The 13187-nt window shown below is 37.7% G+C and overlaps 2 protein-coding genes across 3 annotated transcripts in view; both read right to left on the reverse strand.

Moving 5' to 3' along the window:
* The window catches only part of LOC114308492 (kinesin-like protein KIN-UB), a 36896-nt gene extending 24000 nt beyond the window's left edge, over window positions 1-12896 (reverse strand). Inside the window, exons 1-6 of one of the 2 annotated variants that reach the window (XM_028254091.2) lie at window positions 12511-12896; window positions 10632-10732; window positions 10387-10509; window positions 9940-10125; window positions 9521-9742; window positions 9249-9405 (exon numbers count right to left, since the gene is read on the reverse strand). In XM_028254091.2, the coding sequence (XP_028109892.2) occupies window positions 9249-9405; window positions 9521-9742; window positions 9940-10125; window positions 10387-10509; window positions 10632-10732; window positions 12511-12691 (970 nt within the window). In that variant the 5' untranslated portion in view covers window positions 12692-12896. Of the gene's footprint in view, window positions 1-9244; window positions 9406-9520; window positions 9743-9939; window positions 10126-10386; window positions 10510-10631; window positions 10733-12510 lie in introns of both variants that reach the window. The other variant, XM_082902378.1, reaches the window with a different exon arrangement.
* LOC145806184 (uncharacterized) lies at window positions 425-5106 on the reverse strand. The gene is made up of 4 exons (XM_082902379.1): window positions 2300-5106; window positions 1377-2189; window positions 1161-1279; window positions 425-1069 (listed from the first exon to the last, which is right to left on the reverse strand). The coding sequence occupies exons 1-4, from the start codon at window positions 3264-3266 to the stop codon at window positions 605-607; spliced, it is 2364 nt and encodes a 787-aa protein (XP_082758505.1). The 5' UTR covers window positions 3267-5106; the 3' UTR covers window positions 425-604.
* Window positions 12897-13187: the final 291 nt, after the last annotated feature.

Below are 13187 nucleotides of genomic sequence, written 5' to 3' on the forward strand. Positions count from 1 at the left end.
TGTTAAAAACCACCTACTCTCCACCTACTTCACCCACTTAAACCTACTCCACTAAACCTAACCCACTACACCACTACCACCTCACCTACTCCACTAAACCTAACCCACTACACCACTACCACCTCCACTTCACCTACTCTCCACCTACTTCACCCACTTAAACCTACTCCACTAAACCTAACCCACTACACCACTACCACCCAGTGTTTTTAAAGGCTCAAGGCGCACTAAGGCGCCGAAGGTCTCTTGGAGCCTAGGCGCAAGGCGCAAGGCGAGGCGCGGGCTTTATTGAAGTAAGGCGCACAGTATTCGTAAAAAATAGAAAAATTAATATAGACTAATCATTCATAGTAGTAAGACAATTTTTTAAAAAATAAAAAGTAATCAAGATTCAAGACAAAATATAGAATAATTCTTAAAGCCATGAAAGTGCATATTACATAACATTCCAATTTTCAAAGATCAAATAATCCACATTCAATAAAATAAAAACATAAACACTAAACATCCAAAACATAAATATCCAACAAATATTAATATATGTCTTAACTTAACACTTAAAAACATCAATATCAAAAGAAAGGGTAGGTTAGGTCGGTGTCAGTCAATCATCATCCTCAACATCAATGGCAAGCAAACTATCATCTTCTTCTCCATCAGTTGATTTGTATCCCTCAACATCTTCCTCCTCTGTGTCATCTGAGCCCGCTTCCTCTTCATCTATTAATTGAAGTGGAGTCAATGTTGATGGTTTAGATATCCTCGGTTGTGCCTTTGAGCGTGAACTTGTTGCTCTACTTGCATGGCTACTTTCTTCTACTCCAGAAGCTCTAGCAACAGTAGCCCACGTCAAGCCATCATCATCATCAAACACAGGCTCATTATCTTCATCTGATTCTCCATCCATCCTCCCAAGCAACCACTCATTACTTTCATCAATATTTTGCAAAGATATGGGATCAAGAGTGTTGCGCATGTCATACCTAAATCTCAATGTTCTATTGTATTTGACATACACTAAATCATTGAGGCGTTGTTGTTCCAATCTATTTCTTTTCTTGCTATGAAGCTGCAAGTATTAAAAACATATTAAATTCTATATAATGAGAAAAAAAAAATTTGAATTCAACAAAAAATTAGTTAGAATGTTAAATACTCACATGTTCGAATACACTCCAATTTCGTTCACAACCCGATGAACTACATGTTAGGCTAAGGACTTTTATAGCAAAAGTTTGCAAGTTTGGAGTATAAGAACCATATGATGCCCACCAATCAGCTGCGATAATCCACTAGTTAGAAATAATTGTTACCAAGTATTAAGTTTTACTAAAAGTATAACTCAAAATAAACTCTATGAGTCTATAATATATTACCTGGTGCTCTTGTATTTCTTTGCCTAATCGCAACAGCCTTGCCAAAAAGACTCTCAGCCTTCATATAAATACTCATCTCATTAGTGATCAAATCTTGAACAGTGACATCCGGGACCAACCTTTGCATGCATTCATAAAACCCATTCATCACTTCATGATCTCTTTGCACCTCTAACGCTTTTGGATAAAAGAATTCTGGGTTAAGAAAATGCGCAGCTGCATGTAAAGGTCGATGCAATTGGACATCCCATCTTTTGTCAATGATTTCGAAGATTTCATTATACTTCTCTTCTTTATGATCAAATGAACTTGCAATGCATTCTTTTGCCCTATCCATTGCCTCATAAATGTATCCCATGGGAGGTTTCTTCTCAGTATCAACCAATCTAAGCACTTTGACAGGAGGACTCGAGACCTTAAGGGCAAACACAACAGTATTCCAAAATGAAGGCATCAACAAAGTTTGTGCCATTCTTTTACCTTGTGGCTCCTTTGCCCATTTGCTTGAGGTCCAGTCTTCGGAGGTGACCATCTTTCTCAAATTGTTTTTTTGTTGATGCATCCTAGACAAAGTCAAAAAAGCGGTTGCAAATCTAGTTTTTGCAGGCTTGATCAAATTCTTCAAATTTGTATAGCGCCTCATCATGTTTAGCAACGTAGGCCGATTGTAAATGTAGCCATGTACTGCAATACCCCTTTCAAATGTCTTTTTCAGTCTAGGTATCTTGAAAATGTCTTCTAACATCAAGTCCAAACAATGAGCAGCACATGGTGTCCAATACAACTGTTCATACTTAGCTTCCAAAAACCTCCCTATAATGTAACAATAATGAAGAATTATTATTTTCAAGTTTTTAAATTTTAAATACAAAACAAATTATGAGTAAACAATTTTGATATAAGGAATGAGGAAATATTCTTACCCGCCAACACATTAGCTGCAGCGCTATCAGTGATAACTTGCACGACATTCTCTTTTCCAACTTTCTCCACAAACTTGTCTAGTAATTCAAATAACTTTTGCCCATCCTTGGAATAGCTAGAAGCATCAACCGACTCAACAAACATAGTTCCTCTTGGACAATTAACTAAAAAATTAATCAATGTCCTTCCTCTCTTATCAGTCCAACCATCAGCCATTATGGAACACCCGTATTTTGCACAATCCTCTTTATGATACTTCATCAAATCTTCAGTATGTTTCACTTCTTTTTTGAGTTGGGTAACCCGCACTTCATGGTAAGTCGGTGGCTTCATACCAGGACCATATTGGCCAATGGCTTCAATCATTGGTCCAAAACTCTCATAATTTACTGCATTGAAAGGGATACCAGCATCATACATCCACCTTGCAAATCTTTGCAGTGCCCGAGCTCTCATTTCTTTTTTGTAAGGGTCATTTGCATCAATTTTTGTTTGTTTCCCTTTTGCTTGGTCTCTTCGATTTTTCACCACTGATTCAGGATTGGGTGTGAAGTAAACATCCATAGGCCCTTTTCTCTTTCGCATTTTTGATTTGGATTTGGATTTGGATGAACCTTGGCTACTACTTGTCAACTTGCGGTGTTGATTGACATTGATCTCAACAACATCATCATCTTCATCTTCATCTTCCATGTCCATGTCATCAAAATCAGGCAACATGTTCATTTCTTCTTTTTGTGTCTTTTTTTTGGACATGAACTCTCTAATCTCTTCTCTTACATGAGAAGGACACTTCGGGCAAGCAGTAACATTCCTATAACCTCCCGCAAGGTGTTGTTTCACCCGATAAACACCTCCATTTGATACTTTACCACAAAAATTACACTCAAACTTGTTTAAATTATTCTCCTCCACCAAATGGGCATATTGCCACGCCGGATCTTTTCTATTACTTTCCGATGTCATTTTCTACTTAGTAATAGTACTTACTACACAACACAAAAAATAAATAACAGAAAAACAATTTCAGTATAATGAATGTAATGTATGTTATGTGATGAATTAATTAATGTATGTAATGTATGAATCAATTTTCTATTTTTTTAATTAATGATGAATTAATTAATTAATGTACATTACATTCCATTACATTCATTCCTATGTTACATTATTTTTTCAAGAAAAACTTTGACCAATTTATTAATTCATCACATTAATAAATTGATTAACTTATGAATCAATTTATCAATTAATTAATCAACCAATTTTCTATTTTTTTAATCACAACACATTAATCACAACACAATAAATTGATTAATTGATAAATTGATTAATCTTTATTAATTAATTAAATTCTTATTAAATTCTTATTAATCACATTAATCACAACACATACAACACATTAAATTCTTATTAATCACAACACATTAATCTTTTCTAATTAATTAATCAATTTTTTATTTTTTTAATTAACTTATGAATCAATTTATGAATTAATTAATGTTATGATTCAATGTATGTACTGTAATGAATGTATGAATTAATTAACTCATGAATCAATTTTCTATTTTTTTAATTAATGATCAATTAATTAATTAATGAACATTACATTCCATTACATTAATTCCTATGTTACATTATTTTTTCAAGAAAAACTTTGACCAATTTATTAATTCATCACATTAATAAATTGATTAACTTATGAATCAATTTATCAATTAATTAATCAACCAATTTTGAATTTTCTATTTTTTTAATCACAACACATTAATCACAACACAATAAATTGATTAATCTTTATTAATCAATTAAATTCTTATTAATCACATTAATCACAACACATACAACACATTAAATTCTTATTAATCACGACACATTAATCTTTTCTAATTAATTAATCAATTTTCTATTTTTTTAATTAACTTATGAATCAATTTATGAATTAATTAATGTTATGATTCAATGTATGTACTGTAATGAATGTATGAATTAATTAACTCATGAATCAATTTTCTATTTTTTTAATTAATGATCAATTAATTAATTTCAGTATAATGATGAATCAATTTTAATATAATCATAATGAATGTAATGTAATGTATCTATTTTTTTATTTATGTATGTATGAATTAATTTATTTATTTATGTAATAATCATGGGTTGAACCAGTGTTGAAAAAATATAAACTCAAATAATTGAAAAAAAAAAGAAAAGGAAAAAAAAAAAAGAAGAAGAGAGGATCAGACACTGAACCTGCGAAGCCGAAGGAGAAAGAAGAAAAGGAAAAAAAAAAAAAAAAAAAAAAAATGAATTTCGAAGTCGAACGACGACCTGTCGAAGACGAAGAAGAAGGAGAAGGGGATCAGTGTCGAAGACGAAGAAGAAGGAGTCGAACCTGCTCAGCCGAAGTTGATCCAGTGTCGCAATCGAAGTCCAGCTCGTGTCGCAGCTCCTGTCGCAGCTCGTGTCGCAGTCGTAGCTCCAGCAGCTCGAAAGAGGAAGAGAGACGACTTCGATTAGGGTTAATCTGAGTCCTATTCGACTGATATGGTAATGAGTTCTGATCCTCTGTGATTTTCATCCATTCGAAAGCTTCATCTGAGTCGAATCTGAGTCGTTCGATCTGATCTACAGATTAAACGCTCAGTCGCGCCTAGGCGAGGGCCTTGCGCCTCTCTCGCCTGGCTCAAGGCGCGGCTAAGGCGCTCGCCTGGCTCAAGCCGCCTCGCCTGGTACCTGTACAGGCGCAGATGGTGCGCCTCGACTCGCCTTGCGCCTAGGCGTGCGCCTAGGCGCGACTTTGACAACACTGCTACCACCTCACCTACTCCACTAAACCTAACCCACTACACCACTACCACCTCCACTTCACCTACTCCTTACCTACTACACACTCACCCTCTTCTATATATAGGAATCATGAATCATTGTAATAGATATCAATATAAATCAATCAATAATACAATTCTCTATTTCTCTTTATACATTAAATTTCTACATGGTATCAGAGCAAGGTTAAGCACTTAGTATTTTTCGTTTCACCGGCGGGCGGCAACCTCGCCTTGGCCGCCCGCCGGACCTCAACCTATTCCGCTTATTTTCTACACATACCTTCCCATCACTGCCTAAATCCTCTCTCTTGAGGCCAATGTGAATTCCTCTTCTTCATAATCTGCACTAACTGTGGCATCTTTTCCTGGGGCAAACTCTGCAACCCAACACTCAATCTATGCTTCTCCTCCATGCTCATTTGCCTCTTGTTAGGATCCTTCGCCTTCGGCTTTGGTTTGGGCTTCGCCACAGCCTTGAGCTTCACTGCAGCTTTCAGCTTCACGGCAGCCTTCGGTTTCACAGCAGCTTTTGGCTTCGCAGCTGGCTTGGGCTTCACAGCGGCTTTAGCTTTTGGCGCAGCAGCTTTTGTCTTAGCCGGAGCCTTCTTTTCCTTTTTCGCTTTTACAGCCTTCGGCTTTGCTTCCCTCTGGTGGCTCCCCAGGTTCCACCTGAGCTGCATGATTCATTTCTAGCTGCAATTGATAAGGGAAGTATTAGAACAATGCCCAATAGAAGTATGCCAGCTGCTCCTTACCCGACTCCTGGAGCACTATTAATAGGTGATGCTTTCAACATGCGTCATCCTTTAACTGGTGGAGGAATGACTGGAGCCCTGTATAAGGTGTTTTGTGCATCTCCTGATCAAGCAAGGAAGGAAATGCGTGAAGCATGTTTTGATTATTTGAGCCTTGGAGGTGTGTGTTCAACAGGACCAGTTGCTTTACTCTCTAGTCTAAATCCTAGCCCATTGAGCTTGATACTCCATTTCTTTGCTAAAGCCATATATGGTGTTGGCCGTCTCTTGCTACCATTTCCTTCCCCTAAGCGCCTGTGGATAGCAGCTAGATTATTTTTGGGTGCATCGGCTATCATTTTTCCCCTCTTTCTCTCACATGGGCTTGTCCCCTCTCTCTCCTCCGTTTGATTTCAAAATCCATTATTTTTATTTATTTTCTCCAAACCACTTTCCTTATTTCCCCCATCTTTCATTTTGATTTCAAATATATTTTTATTATTTCTTTCTTTATTTTTCTTTCACATTATTTTTTAATCTTTTTCAAATTCCATTCATACCATATAGCTTTGCACACCAAACCATCTTTTATTCATCTCAGTGATCAACCCCGATCACAATTTTAACAAAAAAAAAAAAAAAAAAAAAAAAAAAAAAAAAAAAACAACCACAACACCACAAGATTTGTTTTCTTTTCTGCAGACGGCCACCCACCGACCTCACTTTTTCGCCTATTCCACCGGTCTTTTCTTCTTGCCTCCGTCCTGGGCGGCCCTTGACGGTGTTGCCTCCGTGTTTCCCACTCCACTGGGCACGATCACTCCACCCTGCTCCTCCACTACAGCATATGGCGGACCTCCAAATCGGAACATAACGGTGGCCTTCCGCTTCAACTCCTTATTTTCCGCCTTTAGCACACTTATCTCTGCTCGCGCATCCTTATACATGCGTTGGAGCAGAGCCAGTTGGGCGTTTAACTGCTGCACCTCATTTGTCCTACTCTGCAGCCGGTGCGACAAGTTTGTGACCGCAGTCATAGTTTCAACACAGGACTTCAATGTATACTGATTAGCTTCAATATCCGTTTGCACTGCCATTTTTTGCTCCACCGACCGCATCGGAAAGTTCAATGGAGCAAAACCAGAGGTGTTTGGTTGAGGTTCACAGGCCACCGCACCAGTTATCTCTCTTGTTGACTCGTTGAGGTCGGGAAAGAGAGTGAGCAGACCACGGGAAGAAGAGGCTATGTTCTGGGTAGCTGAACGGGAAGAAGAAGCCATGTTTTTGGGTTGCTAAGTGTTTCAGAGAAGGGTTGGTTACAGAATGTTACAGAGAACGAAGAGGTTTCAACTGGTTTGTTATACTTCCAAGCCTCAGACTTCGCTTTGGTTTATAAAGACAGAGACGACGAGGCCGACACGCGCTCTGTCAATCACGTGCATCGCCGCGTGTCAGGCGCCCCTTTTGATGGCTCGACGCTTTCTGTCGGGCACATCTTTTGATGAAGTGGGAGCGCCTTTTGAGGGCGCAACTTTTGATAGCACGCATTTTTATGGATTGGGCACGCATTTTGATGGCACGCCTTTTTATGGATTGGGCACGCCTTTTGATGGCACGCCTTTTGAAAGATTGGGCACACCTTTTGAGGGTGCGACTTTTTTTAGGGTCCGACAAGACTCTGTAAACTGTCCCGACATTGATTCCGGTTAGCTCCTTCAAGGGTCCGACAAGACTCTGTAAACTGTCCCGACATTGATTCCGGTTAGCTCCTTCAAGGGTCCGACAAGACTCAGTAAACTATCCCGACATTGATTCCGGCTCGCTCCTTCAAAGGGTCCGACAAGACTCTGTAAACTGTCCCGACATTGATTCCGGTTAGTTTCTACAAGGGTCCAGCAAGACTCCGTAAACTGTCACAACAACTGTCACAACAGTGTCTGTTACAACGGTCCGACATGACCCCGTAAACTGTCTTCTACATCGGTCCGACATGACCCCATAAACTGTCTTCTACATCGGTCTGACACGACCACACAGTGTCTGCTACAACGGTCCGACATGACCCCATAAACTGTCTTCTACATCGGTCTGACACCGCCATCCAGTGTCCTCTACACCGTTATGACACCACCATACAGTGTCCTCTATATGGTTATGACACCCCCATACAGTGTCCTCTACAACGTTATGACACCACCATCCAGTGTCTTCACCAATGGTCTGACACGACCATACAGTGTCTCTTATCCTCTTTTATTTTTATGTATTTTCTTGTTTTGTTACTCTCTCCAAACTCAAGTTGGTTAGTTCCTATCCCCCTTGAGTTTGCGGGGGGCTGTTAAAAACCACCTACTCTCCACCTACTTCACCCACTTAAACCTACTCCACTAAACCTAACCCACTACACCACTACCACCTCACCTACTCCACTAAACCTAACCCACTACACCACTACCACCTCACCTACTCCACTAAACCTAACCCACTACACCACTACCACCTCCACTTCACCTACTCTCCACCTACTTCACCCACTTAAACCTACTCCACTAAACCTAACCCACTACACCACTACCACCTCCACTTCACCTACTCCTTACCTACTACACACTCACCCTCTTCTATATATAGGAATCATGAATCATTGTAATAGATATCAATATAAATCAATCAATAATACAATTCTCTATTTCTCTTTATACATTAAATTTCTACAATATCCGCACTCAAAATCCATACCTCAGTAACTCAGTTCATCTAACATAATTTCTCAATAATCTACAGCAAAAGCAACTTGATGAAATTCATACAGAAGTCATCGGTTGGACAAACAAAATATAATCACTTGTAATATATGTGAATTATAGCTTTTAGCTTCACACAACTTCTAAATGCAGTTGAACATAAGTCTTTAATAATGGGAACATATGAAAGGTCTTGAACTTCAGCAAAGAATGTAGAACCAAAAAATATAAATGCAGTTGAACACAACTTGATATTTGTTTTTAACTAATTCACATCTAAATGAGTCTAATATGTTTGCTTGACTTCCATATTTCTCACAAATATGTAATGTTGTTTCTACTATATTTTGAAACCCAACATGTGCATTTTTAAGCTAATAAAAACTCAACCTAGATACCAAAGATCAAACTATAATTTATCATAATGATGCATATTTACACATCCATATGGCATTATTCTTAACTGCAAATGTTCTACACTTTTTGAAGGAAAAGCTTCAGTTCAAGAAAACATACACGCCCCTTCCCATATCAATGGAAAACAAGGTAACAACAGAAGCAATGCAGGAATAAGGAATAATCACAATCATTAGTAACAAATCAAAATAAATATTCATATCCATAGTTTGTCACACATGCCTGACTTGTCAATTCGTTCTGAACCTGCAAGGTCAACCACAACTAGCTTTCCTTTCCGAACAATGGGAGGCTTTAGAGTCTTTAGCATGTTGGACGTGTTACCATTTTCATTTGAAAGAGCATAATCTTTCCCTTTGACAGACCTCTTTATATGCACCTGCAGCAAGAAAACTTGTGATGTGAATAACATGCAACAGTTTCAAGACTGCCAACACACTTCCAGTTATTTCAAATGCATAACCATCAGAAGACAAGAAAAGCAGTTCACTCACCATTAGAATGGCATGACTACGAGAAGATTCTGTGTTCAACTTTGTATTAGCAGCAAAGCGGTGAGCTTCCCCTAATCGTAGAAGTTCCACAAAACTCAGCTGGTCCCTGATTTCCACTATGGTAGCCCCAGGGAGTGAAACATCTCCTGTTTTCGGATCTTCCATGATGGCTATGTTATCATTAGAAGGATCAAGGAGGTCCTGTATAGTCTCCATATAAAGCTGCATATATATGTAAAGATAACAAATAACAAATTATGAAATTAGAAAAAATATTTCAACAAAATGTCACAAATCTTTCACAAATTTAAACAAAATATGCTTTATTGAAAAGTGAAAATTCCCCTAATAGAGTAGTAAAATATGCCACAAGCAACAATCAGAATACTCAGACATGTTATCTCTGTAAATGCAACAACCTGCAAATAGGAGACACAGACAGAATCGATCTCTGGGGAAATTTCTGCTAAAATATCCTCCATTGCACGCACCATTATTCCACGATCAGCTGTGTCTTCTTCTCCAAGTCGCCCCAGTGTATATGTTTTTCCAGTGCCAGTCTGCCCATATGCCATGACTGTCCCATTATAACCATCCAGCACACTCTGTCAAAGCAAATGACAAGCAAGCAGATCTCATGAAGTTAAAATCTACATCAAGTGTAAAATAGTTCACTATCACAGCAACTGGAACACTATTATTGACATCCAAGACATGATCATATTTCTTTAAAATTAATTTAAATAGTAAAAATATATAAAGAAACAATTATCCATGCACAAGTCAAGTCCTTAAAAATGTCAAAACATGACACACAAATGGATAAAAAGCCTTATTAAATATATCACAAATTCATTCATACGCACTTCAACCACAGGCTTTGCCACAACTTCGTAAACACGCTTTTGTGAAGCAAATTCAGTTAGCACTTCATCAAACTCATAAGTATCTGAATCCCAATTGTTTCTTCGAAGCTTTAACCTTTTGAGCTGCAATGAAGTAAATGGATGATGAATTATAATAGAATGACAAAGCAACAATCATCTAAGAAGTAGTTGGTTGTAAAATTCCTGTGCCGAATCGAGTATGATGAAAATGACATTGGGAATACCTCAGGCTGTAATTCCACACAATCAGCAAAATCAGCATCAGCAGCCAACTCCTCTGCATTCCTGGGCCGTAATCTTACAGCAACTCGAACTCTCCCAGAAACTATGAGGAAACATAGCTATATGTGAGATGTATACCAGTAATTCCTCACTTCTTAACAAAAAAATATATGTAAAAAGTTCTCTGCCATTATAACATAGCCAGTCCCCTTCCTTAACAATAGACATTGCTATTAACTTTGTAAGCCGCAGCACAAAAAGATTGTAAGAGTGTTTACATTAAAGATTTAAGTAATAAGATGCATGAATCAACTTCCTACCAAAGAATAAAAAATCAAAGTTATCACCAGAAATTGAACCAGGCACTGTAGTCACATATCAGTATCCGTTTTACAAACACTTTGTTTGTTAAGTCAAACAAGAGCATTTCAATCTTTAAATTGTTCTACATTTTAAATTACATTATAATTGCATGTATTAACACAAACATATCATGATTCTAGGTCTCTGCAGAGCCAAAACAAATCGATCATTCTGCAATTGACAGTTACCATTAAAACTAATCAAACAATCTTACATGATGAATGGTTTGAATTTTTGATAGAAAACTTCAAGAAGCTCCCCCAGAAGCATCAATCAGAGTAATTACAGTATAAATAGTTCATGTAAAAGTGTGCAGGAATGTTCCATCTCAAAAAAAATATCAGCATGCGACATTAATGGATATGAGAATGTCCGAAAGACCATTTGTTGCAACTTCGGTAATGGAGTAGTAGTAGCAGCAGAAGCAGCATGGCAAAATTGGCTGATCTAGGAAGGTACAGCTCCCCTCTGAATTTGAAGGAAGTGAATCTTGAGGCCCCCTTCTCATAGTGGTAGGGACTACTTGACAGATCAGAGTACTCCTATGTCATGTAAGCACTGGAAAATGGGGCTACTATCTTGCAACTATATTTATGATTTTTCTTTTTCAAAGATTTAATTATCAAGGTCATTGGGTGTGGAAAGAAAAAACTAAATGGCCCGTATTCGTGTTTTTGTTCCAGCACTTCAAATCTCCTTCATAAGCCAACATGCAAGTATAGAAACAAGAGAATAGAAGAAGATTGGCCTACTCTCAGGATCGTCATCACCATTCATGACCTTTGTGATCCTAAATAGCATTAGACCATCCATGATATGACTATACCGATGCTGGACTCAAAAGTATTATACAGTTCTTGCTTTGCAAATCTTCTTGATGTTTCAATTACTGTACTTAACTTTCAATAGATAAATTAGAATCTTTTTCGGCATAGAATACTTATAAACATGACACAAATGGAGCCCTATACAATAAATAAAAAATAAAGTCCAAAAATTGAGCAGAAAAGAGCAGGGCTTGATCATGGCTACAAAAAATATGCTGCTACCCCAGCTTTGAAGGTCGCTAGACTGACAAAAAATAATAATAATAATAATAATAAATATATATATATATATATAACAAGAACAAGAACAAGGTCCCATTGGAAGCGACAAATAGATATTCCAATTGACATTAACTGGTTGGTTCCTACATTCAATCCGATTCGGTATCCTATGAAAATTGACAAAACCCATCAATAAAGTGGGTAGGATTATATAAGCTTGCACAAACCAAACAAAAAACAAAAACCCATCTCTAAAAATGCCCAGCAGATGATCCACGCACGCACATCAAAGTCATTACTTGTCAAAAGTTCATGCATTCACCAAAAAAATAGTAATGATAATCAAACATGAGAAATCTCTACACTACCAAATAAACCAACTTTGTGATGTAACTACAACTTAAAAGCCAATCCAATACATTCCATCACAATTATGAACCAATCAAAGTAGCTAGAGAGAGAGAGAGACCTGCAGCATCGGCCTTGACGGAGGCGGTGGTGCTGCGGCGGAGACCGGAGGCGGTGGGGGAGGGCTTGGATTTGAAGGAAGAGGAAGCAGACTTGGGGTTCAAATTCAAGGAGAGAGGCCTATCCAGTTTCAGGGGCCCCTTTTGAGTACCACCATTTCTATAAGCACCGGTACTAGCCATTACTACGTCTCAAACTCAGCTTCAAAAAATTTTCACCATCGAATTAAACAAACGAGTTCGAACACAACTCTCTCTCTCTCTCTCTCTCTATCTCTCTGACTCAATGGCTAGATAGATAAATGAGAGTCGAATTGACTAACTAGAGTGGGTTCAATCGTGAGGTGTCTGAGTCAAGAAATACGGGGCTTGTTTGGTTTGTGCGGTCTTGTTTTTTTTTATTTTAATCGGAAAAAATGATATTTTGAGGTAGCATCGTTAGGGATGCAACTTAGGCAGACTCAACTCGAACAACTTGAACTCAGTTTGAATTTTTTTTAGGAGTTTGACAAGATATTTTTAAATTTGGTACAGGCTTGGGCAAAATTTCAGAAGCCTGAATTAAATTTGGACGGGCTTGGGCAAATACATCAAACAACCCAAGCAATCTGAAACCCGAATTATAAATATATACTTATATAAAAATATTAAATATATATATACAAATTATTAGTCATTA

This window comes from Camellia sinensis, chromosome 13, assembly GCF_055761805.1.
Source record: "Camellia sinensis isolate YWXY chromosome 13, ASM5576180v1, whole genome shotgun sequence".
NCBI lineage: Eukaryota > Viridiplantae > Streptophyta > Magnoliopsida > Ericales > Theaceae > Camellia > Camellia sinensis.

What these genes read in the sequence shown, in the direction of transcription:
- LOC145806184 (XM_082902379.1), bottom strand. Translation starts at nt 3,266, where the DNA reads ATGACATCGGAAAGTAATAGAAAAGATCCGGCGTGGCAATATGCCCAT. An exon ending in TGCAGCTAATGTGTTGGCGG is followed by an intron (nt 2,190 to 2,299) that starts GTAAGAATATTT and finishes GTTACATTATAG; the next exon opens with GGAGGTTTTTGGAAGCTAAG. An exon ending in AAGAAATACAAGAGCACCAG is followed by an intron (nt 1,280 to 1,376) that starts GTAATATATTAT and finishes GGATTATCGCAG; the next exon opens with CTGATTGGTGGGCATCATAT.